General features: G+C 30.3%; 1 protein-coding gene across 2 annotated transcripts; it reads left to right on the top strand.

Annotated features, from left to right (window-relative positions):
- The first annotated feature begins 7,405 nt into the window (after window positions 1-7,405).
- LOC149894242 (caspase-3-like) lies at window positions 7,406-9,244 on the top strand. 2 transcript variants are annotated; one of them, XM_090076199.1, is made up of 4 exons: window positions 7,406-7,570; window positions 7,968-8,438; window positions 8,579-8,626; window positions 8,738-9,244. In XM_090076199.1, exons 2-4 carry the CDS (start codon window positions 8,027-8,029, stop codon window positions 9,127-9,129), a joined length of 852 nt encoding a protein of 283 aa, XP_089932325.1. In that variant the 5' UTR covers window positions 7,406-7,570; window positions 7,968-8,026; the 3' UTR covers window positions 9,130-9,244. The 2 variants fall into 2 exon arrangements, with proteins under 2 accessions (XP_089932325.1, XP_089932324.1); XM_090076198.1 differs by having other exon boundaries at window positions 8,579-9,244.
- The last annotated feature ends 1,098 nt before the right edge of the window (window positions 9,245-10,342 follow it).

The raw sequence follows: 10,342 nt of genomic DNA, 5'->3' as shown, positions 1-10,342 counted from the left end.
GCAAAATCTGAATTTATAAGAAAATCTTTATCTGATAAAGGAATGATATTGCCAAAAGACCCTTCACATGTAATGAATTTGGTAAAATGTCAATACCATCTAGCAAAACAAGGAGTGCTTAAAGAAATCACTATGCAAATTCAAGGTGGCTCTAGATTCTCTATTTTGATGGACGAATACACATCTTTAAAAAATCGTCGCTATTTGAATTTAAATGTGCATTCATTAACTAGGCTTTGGAACTTGGGCATGATTCGAATAGTTGGGTCGCTTCCAGCTGAAAAAACTATTGATAGGTTGAAAATAAGCTATCCGAATTTAATTTATCTACAAAGAAGCATATAATTTCTAGTGTAACTGACGGTGCATCAGTTATGAAAAAATATGGAAGATTAAGCGGGATGGAACATCAACTTTGTTATGCACATGGGCTACATTTAGCAGTTTGTGATGTTCTATACAAAAAATCAGTGATTTCAAATTCATCGGGCAGTGAGTGTAATGCATCAGACAGTCAAAATTCTGATGAAAATAATAGTGAAAATGACGAGTCTGAAGAAATCGATTTTACAACTTCAGTGGATTTACAGTCAAGCCAAAACAACGATTTATTAAATTTGCGAGACGTTGAGATCACTGACGAATTATTAGGCCACATAAGTATTGCACAAACAATTCAAAAGGTCCGGAGAATTGTACGAATGTTTCGTAAATCACCACTTAAAAATGAAATTTTACAAAAATACGTAAAAATTACATACAATAAAGAACTCAAGTTAATACTGGATGTAAAGACAAGGTGGAATAGCCTTCTTGCAATGTTGGAGCGATTTATAGCATTAAAAACATGTATATTAAAAGCATTGATAAATTTTAAACATAACGATGTTAACAATATTTCGGAAGGTGAGTATTTAGTCGTGCAGACTGTAGTAACAGCTTTACAACCAATTAAATTGGGAATTGAAAGACTTGGCCGACGCAAAGCATCCCTACTTGATGCAGAGGGTGTATTAGTGTTTATATTAGATGTTTTGCGCAAAAATAAAGATTGTTTTTCGGCTAAAATGCTGCATCATGTGCAACAGAGAATTGTTGAAAGACGGAATAAAAATTTAGTTGGCTTGCTGAAATATTTAAATAATCCATCAAATTATAAACACGAATCGGACATAGATTCTGTATTATTATTACCTTCCAAATCAGTCCTTCACGCTATTATTTTCGAAGCTATTTGTTGAGGGTATTGATGGTGGTGGAAATTCCGTTGAACTTGAGGAATTAGAATGCAGTAACGATGACACTGAAATGTCGTTTATGGCAGAACCAAATTTGAAGACAACATCTGAATTAACACTTCATCAAAAATTGGATGATGCCATTACGAACGTTAGTCGAATTGAGAGTCCAGAAGATGTATTATATGACGTTAAAAATATTACAAAAGAAATGGATATTTTTGATGCAACGAAAAAGCGTACAAATAATTTAGAAAAATTATATAATGCCCTATTAACTATCCCACCGACATCAATCGATTCAGAAAGAGCATTTTCGGCGGCAGGTCTCTTTGTTACGAAAATTCGGTCATCTTTAAGTGATAGCGCTATTGACAATTTATGTTTTTTAAAAAATTATTTTAAAAATCAATCTATATAAAAAATATAATGTTATTGAAGTTGATATTTATTTTGTTTTAAGAGTCTTAGCTTCTAAGAATTATTTTGTATTTATTTTCTTGTTGAAAGTAATAGTATTAAAAAGGCGTTTTTTTTTTGTATTTATTTTAATTTACTTATTTCCCCCACCTAATTGGATAAATTCTTGCTTTTTACCTAATCCCGGGATTTCCCGGGATCCCGGGAAATTAATCATTTTTGTCCCGGAATCCCGGGAATTAGATTTTTACGGGAAATGAGAAGCCCTAGGCGGTACAAAAGTTCCTCAAATGTTCCGTGAATTTTTGTTCAAGTTGCGTTCATACCAGAGAATATTTGTTCACGTTCCATGTTCCACAGAATGTTCCATTAAATACCCCCTCGTGTGAATCGCATATAAGTGACGCATCTGTTGGTTCATCATAAATTTAAATATAGCCACCAGAGGCGCTGTAATCGAAGTAACGTAGGACTACCCTTGTGAAAATTTGCGCGCAACATCGCCTATCTGAGCAACACGTGTCTTTTCTATTTATTTTTTAACTAAATAATTGTGTTGCGCTTTAACGAGTTTTGTAATATTTTATTGACCATATTTTATTGAGATTAACTGTTTTATCATGGACCTATAAGAGATAGATGTGCAACCTATTGTTTTTTTTTTCGAACCATGCTCGTTGCGCATTGTTACAAACCTTTTATTTTAAACAATAGAAATTAAATTATATTAAAGTCTGTCTGATTAGTCGAAAACTTTTGGTCTCGTCTATTTAATTTTAACATATTATGATTTATAAGCTATATATAAACAAATTTTTATTTGACAAAAACAAATGGGCTATTATGTGCCTTTTATAACAAATGAAATAATATATGAAATATGAAAAACGAAAACATGAAATATCTGGCCGCATTTTGCAAGATTATTGTAAATTTGAATAACTTTTTAAAAGGTTTTGCATTATCAAATGAATTATGCTACAAAAGTTTAAACTAATACCACGTGCTCAGAATTTTTGTTTTAAAACCAGGGGCAGCCATTTTAATAAATTTTTTTGTTGACGGGTGAAAATTTAGAGTTTGTCGTAAACTCGCAGGCGGCCATTCCACGTTGCACAAAAAGTTTAATATAAATTTCAAATCCTAGAAAATAAAAAACTAAATGTATCATTCAATAGTTAAAGGTTTGTAGTTTCTAAAAACATATAACATGTAGAACTGGTTTTCGAAAAATTTTAGGATTTGATGCATAAACTTTAAACAAAATTTTTTAGACTTCAAATTTAAATTATTTTTCTAGTATTATCATTTTGAAACCTTTTTTTTTGAAACTTTTTAAAATTTCTATGTAGTTTTGTCTCACGCAAAATATAGATGGGGCTCTTGCTTTTCAAATTGAAATTTATTGTAATAATTAAATAGTCTTTTTCATTGAGAAGTTTCTATTTGGTCTTCTTTAAGTTTGTCACGCTGTGACATGTCACGTCGTGACACTAATAGTAGGGGAGAGTGGGGAGAAGTGGGACGCGGGAGAAGTGGAACGCCCCTATAATTTTATTTCGCAGCAGCGCCAAATTACTATTATTTAATGTAAACGTATAGATTTCATGTGCTCTTTTTATTAGACATCGTTTCTCGTCCCTGCGCGCGGTGAAAACCCCTTTTTTTGAAAGTACCCCAAAAAAGTACTTTTGCTGACAGCCTTGTAACTTGTGTATGTATTTATTTTAGACAGTTATTGCACTTCTTTTTATTTTATAGGGAAATGCACTTATCATCTAACATTTAGTAATTAAATTTATATTTTAGCTTTAACTGTGTGGCTGTAATTTTAGTTTTATTTTGTCTTCCCTACATAGGGGTGAAGCGGGACAAAAAAAAAAGTCGCTGTTCCACTTCTCCTTAACGGTTTTGCGTTATTTTGTTGCGGAAATTTCTAGAACATTTTAGCTACGGTTTTTTATAGTTTTCAAAATAAAAATATTGAGACGTTTAGTTGAAATATTTAATTTTAGTTTTAGTTCTTATACAGTTGATTTAAAACAAAATTTAGAAAGAGAGATCTTTATTAAAGTTAAATTTGATTCGATTCATCATTATTATTTGGAGCAAATTGAGAGTTCTTTTTACATCAAAAATTTGAAAGCATATGTAAATAAAGTTGTTATTTCATAGCATTTCATAGTATTTCATAAATGTCCCGCTTCTCCCGCACACTTGTCCCACTTCTCCCACACTTGTCCCACTTTACCCCAATAGCAGGGTTCCTCTTAAACTAAAAAAATATATACTTTATTAATACATTCTGTCAATCTTAAGGGATGCATTTGGTGCCCCAAATATTGCTTTATTTGTTAAAACTAGTTTGGTTTAGTTCATACATCAAATAAAAAAGATATTGCAATTATCCTGAAAAAAAAAAATCGTGTCCCACTTCTCCCCGCTCTCCCATAACATTTTTCATTCTAGCGTAAGAATATTTATTTATTTTAAATAAATATTTATAAATTACTTGTAACTAAAATAGGGCAATAAATATCAATAGATATTTAAATTTAAATATTTTTAGTTTTTGTGTTATGTGTCTTAAGTTTATGTCACGTTGTGACGACACGGCAAGACCACCCAGCGGGCATTTATTTTTAAAAGTTACGTTCTAAAAGTTTTTTAAATGTCATTTAAAATGTCTTCCAAACATTCTTACAAAAAGAACATTTAAAAGGCGCTTAAAAAACGTTTAAAAGACATTAAGAACGTAAATTAAAAGTTACGTTCTAAATGTCTTTTAAACGTTTTTTTAAAATTAAAAACAAATGCCTATAGGGTAATTTTTATAAAAATCTTACGCAAAAACATGTTGGTTTAACATTTGTAGTATTTTTATTGTTTTTTATTTGTGGATAAGTTTTGAAACCTCCTTTAATATAACTAACATTGTTTTTTTTAATTAAACTTGTAGGTGTACCTGTAAATATGTAGACATATTTTACCAACACCTTTGTTATTTAGTTTTTCTTAAATTTTGTCGCGCCCTTACTGAAGTGATTCTGAATGTTTATTGTTTATATACTTCTTATAAAAAGTAAACTTTCACAAACAAATTGTTTATTTCTTCGTTGAAAGTAATGAAAATGCCTCTGACAAATGCTGAACGCCAGAGAAAGTATAGAGAAAGACAAATGCAAAAATTTGGTCCGGATTTTATAAAGGAAATGGACTCAATACGGAAAAAGGAAAAACGAAATTCTAATATTGAATCAGCACGTTTAACGGACAAGTTAAGAAAAAAAAAGAGAAGAGTTTCTTTATCTAAAATAACATCTAACATCTCTCCTGCTTACAAATCATCTTGTACACTTGGTGAAGCTGTTAAAAAAGCAATACGTCCTTTTCCGACTTCTCCTCTTAAAAAAGCAGCTGTTTTTAAACAATTTGCAATTCAGTTTAACAAAGATTTACCAGATATCCAACTAACACATGGACCTAATGCTGTTAATAATGAAACGAAGCTATGCGTCATTAATTTTTTTGAACAAGATGGTATATCCCATCAGGCACCTGGAGTAAGAGATACGATTGTTTTAAGAAGTAATAAAGAAAAAAAGAAAATGAAAAAAAAGTATTTAACAATAAATATAAGTGAAGCATTTCAAATATTTAAAAACAAAGACACTGATTTTTCAATCAGTAAATCCAAGCTTGCTAGTTTGAGACCAGGCCATATACTTTTATCAAGCTTAATGCCTAGAAATTTTTGTTCATGTCAAAAGCATGAAAACATTATCTTGTCACTCAAAGCATTAAATTTCATCGATTTGATAATTCCCCTTTATTCGCATGCTTTACCAAATACTTTAGTGAGACGAGAATTGTTGGAACAATCTTTGTAAAGCTTGTAAGGACGAAAAGTTATTTCTCAAAACATACTAATTAGATGAAAAAAACCACGATAAAGAAATTACCTGGTACCTTTGGGAGAAAGTTACGCAACTTAATGGAACTAAGTACCTCGAAAAAGCAATAAAAAAAGACAAAGCCATAATTTTGTATAACAATGTTTGCAAAATGCTCCCAAAATTTCTTTTGCATTATTTTATAAAAGGAAAACAATCAATGAGTTATGAAAACCAAAAAAAAGATTTAAAAAACAATCTTGATTCAGTTTTGTTACAAGTTGACTTTGCAGAAAACTTCTCAACTTTCTGGTAGGTTGAAGTTCAGTCAGCACATTGGAACAAAAAATTAGTAACATTATTTACTGCTGTTATCTGGCATGGTGACTCTTGTAAATCTGCCGTTATTGTTTCTGATGATTTGAACCATTCAAGAAATTCAGTTATTTATTTTATTGACTTGTTAATAACTAACCTTATTAGAAAGGATGTAAAATACTTGCAAGTTTGGTCTGATGGTCCTAGCAGTCAAGTTTGGTCTGATGGTCCTAGCAGTCAAGTTTGGTCTGATGGTCCTAGCAGTCAAGTTTGGTCTGATGGTCCTAGCAGTCAAGTTTGGTCTGATGGTCCTAGCAGTCAATTTAAAAATTGTTACATAGTAGCTTCAATTCTATTGCTTGAAAGCATGCACAAAATTAAAATTAGCTGGAATTACTTTGCAACCTCTCATGGTAAAGGACCATGCGATCATATAAGAGCAACCATAAAAAGATTAGCAACACAAAAAGTTGTTCGAAGAGAAGCTCTGATTAATAACGCAACAGCATTTTATAAAGCCGTCAGAGATGAAAGTCAAGTAAACGTTTTTATGGTTTCATGCTGAAAACTGCTTTTAATGGCACAGAACTTGGAAATATCATAATTAATGCTTGTAAAACGCCTGGAATATTTAGTGCCTTTTGCTTAAAATAGTTTAATGATAAAATGGAAATGAAACCTTATTCAAGTACATCATACTTAGCTAACTAGATAAAATTTAATAAAAAAAACGTAGTTGAATTTTACAAGACTTTTTTTGAAATTATTGTTAATAAACTGTTTTGTGAAACGTTATTTTTATACCAATCTTATAAAAATGCGAATAAATTTGTTTCTTTTGTTTCAACTGTCTTTTTGATGATGTTATTGTCTTAATATTCAATGATTTTGTACTGGTCTCACCGTGACGTCACGGTGTGACTTAAACTCCGTTGATATTTTTATGTGGTGTCTTCATTTAAATTTATAAAACATTTTTAAAAAATGTTATGAAACTATTATAACAATTTTTAAGTATCCAAGGCATAACAAAAAAATATTTCAAAATATCTACAAGAACTGAACTACTGTCATTTCTTCAAATGACGGAAAATGCTTGATAATTTTTGTCACGTCGTGACGCAACCTTTTAGTGTATATACCTAAAAGTCTATAAAACATTAAAACTAAATAATTTTGTTTTTAGAAACTGTAATGTATATGAAAATTTTTTAGTATCTTTAATTTTTAATTTTAAATGCGCTAAAATCTGATGATTTTGCCAAAAAAAGAGTAAAATGTCACGCAGTGACAATGTGGAAAAGTTTCGCAGGAAAATTTACCTAGGATTTTTTCTGGTAGTTTCCAGCGGTAAAGTTTTCCCAATGAAATTGTATTTTACTTGAATAGAGTTAATACATTTGGCTTATAATGCACATTACAAATAAAAAAAACATGTTTTTTGATTCTTGATTAGAAAAACACAAAGAATAATGTAAATACGCAAATCAAATATTTGGAATACTTTTTTAATATAATCACCTCAGCAAAACAAATGTACATTAATTCAGAAGATGTAATGACCGATCGAAGATCGAGGCTGCATGTGTACACGCTCACGGTTTCAGTGTCAGTTGTAAGGAGAGATTTTAACGAGTGATAAGTTTAAGGTTTCATGCGTTGTTGTAGTCAAATCATTCAAACTTTGCACAAGTCACATTGGTAAGTGACGTATTCATAAGTAAAAACAGTTAATGCGTTAATGAAGTTTTACTTTATTTGCATGGCTCTTTTTTTTTTTTTTTGTTTTCGAAAAAAGAACATTTAACTAAAATCGCAAACCAAGTATAAAACAAAGTTAAAAAAGTATAAAATATATATAAATGAAGCTTTAATGTTAATAACAATTATGCTTTAATTAGAAACCGCTTTTTCCTCGTTCTTTTATCTATCCGTAGAAGTGGATGTCAAGTTACTAGGTAACGCCTGGCATTTTAACATCCACTTCCATGTAAGGAGATGTTAAAGTACCTGGTTCTGGAGATTAGCCATGTGGTATATTTTTAACTGTTGGCAAAGTTTGCATGCTAATACTTACAAAATGCTTTTTTTTCTATAGCTACAAAAGGTCTTCAGGGGTTATCTAAAATAAACTTCAGGGAAATTTCTGCTTTCGCCATGGCCTTAGAAAATAACAACATATATGATTGTTTGGTTTTAATGCAAAAACCCTTTAAACAGTCCTATAAGCCAGTTACTGAGCAAGAAACTTCTAACCGTACTAAGTTGTCACAAGACAGTTTTTCTGCGTCCACGCGTATTCGTTCTTGCTCGAAATCAAAAGAAATAAATTATTCTGTGTGTTCTGCCGATGACTTGATTTATCGCGTAAAAAATGGTTTTTTGGTTGTTCTTAACTTTGTAAATTTTGACGGTAGTTGTGTACCGCGTCCTACAGCTCATAAAGATGCGGAAGAATTTATTGAATTCTTTAATAGTTGTAACTTTTCTCATAAATCATATACAGATTACAGTAGAGATGAAGTAATTACCGAATGCTGCAGAATTGTTCCAAATGAAAAGATACAAGGTAATATTAACATAATATCTCTTTTTATTGCTTGATTTTGTAAATGTTGCTCAAGTTTATATATATATATATATATATATATATATATATATATATATATATATATATATATATATATATATATATATATATATATATAGATTACGACTGCATCGCGGTGCTGATATCAAGTCATGGTAATGAAACAGGTATAATCTGTTCTAATAATGAAGTAATATCAATAAATGAAATCATTGAAATATTCTGCGGCAAACAAAGTAGAATTAAAGTTCAAACACCAAAACTTTTTTTCATACAAGCATGTCGTGGTACTGAGATTGATGAAGGAAAGGTGCCTACACGAAATTTTTCCATACCTCTTTCACATGATACTGGTACCAAATTATTGCTACCCTATACAAATACACTTGTAGCGCACTCAACCACAGAGAATAAAAAAGCATTCTCATATCGAAATCATCCCCATAAAAAATACAATCAAACAAACACAGTTGGTTCTTGGTTTATTGCTTGCCTACTTTCAATATTTAAAGAACACTCTGAAAAAGAAGATTTATTGACTATGCTCACACGGGTAAATAAGGCAATGTGTCTCTATGGGAATGATGAGAAGATGAAGCAAATATCTTCGCAAGAAAATCAACTCACTTACATTGTTTATCTTACCAAAAGATATCATCAAAATGTTTAGGAGAAGGGCGTTTAGTAATAGTATTGCTCAAATAGACAGTATTTTAGTAAAGTTTCAACTGTAACAAAATTTATTTATGAAGTAAATTTAAAATTTTAAGATGACTTCATTATAATCGCAAAAGCTATTCTTTGTTTTAAAAGGGAATTGTCAATTCAAAACTAACTTGTATCTCTTCTTATTCGTCTTTATTAGTACTTTTAAAATTATAATTTTACAAAAAGTCTTAAACACTATTAAAATCTCAACAGTTCAATTCATATTTTTTTTTTTTTTGAATAATAATGTTCACTGTGACAATCGATAAAATCAATTGTGGAGCACTACAACAGAAGATGTTGTGCTATAACAGCTATAAATGTTTTAAACATAGCATTATTTACTTTTCAATGTATATAAATATTATTTAGTATTTAATAAATAATTTTTGCAATAATCTGATTTATCAAGTTTATTTTTGAATTGGTCAATTATTATTGATTCGACAATATGTGGTGGTAAACCATTCCAAGCATTTACGACTCTACACGAGAAGAAGTTATATCTAGCATTACTCAAACAGTATGCCTTTGTTAACTTTTGGTTATGACTACGAAAATTGTAAGGTTTTAGTTGAGCTTTAGATATTGAGTCGTTTATCCAATTTATTTCATCATAACCGTTCTGTATTTTATATTGAAAAATAAGATCTCCTCTTAAACGACGCTCTTCTAGAGTTGTTAATTGCAATAACTGTTGCCTTTTTTCATTTGGCATTTTTTTAAAAGCTGGTACGAGTTTTATTGCCCTTCTCTGTACTTTTTCTAACTTTAAGATGTCTTGCTTCAGATAAGGACACCATACTTGGATTGCAAACTCAAGATGGGGTCTTACAAAAGTCGTGTATAATTTTTTTGCCATATTTGAGTCAAAATATTTAAAATTTCGTTTAATAAGAGCAAGCATTTGATTTTCCGACAGCTTTATCAATATGATTGGTCCATTTTAAATTAGATTGCATCATTACTCCTAAATCTCGTTCTACTTTTGATGTTGCTAAGATATTATTCTGTTGAGTTTCAGCGTCGAACATTGAATTAGTTATACATGGATTTTTTAAGCCAATGTGCATAATTTTACACTTTTCATAGTTAAATTTCATTAACCATAATGGCGACCTTTTCATAATATTATCGATATCTAGTTGTAATTTGTTTATGCGAATATCTTCATC

The sequence above is a fragment of the Hydra viridissima genome, unplaced genomic scaffold (genome assembly GCF_058129835.1).
Source record: "Hydra viridissima isolate aposymbiotic clone 2 unplaced genomic scaffold, HvirCarnegie_v1 scaffold_1, whole genome shotgun sequence".
NCBI classification, from domain to species: Eukaryota; Metazoa; Cnidaria; class Hydrozoa; order Anthoathecata; family Hydridae; genus Hydra; species Hydra viridissima.
This window is presented reverse-complemented; position numbering and strand designations above follow the sequence as displayed.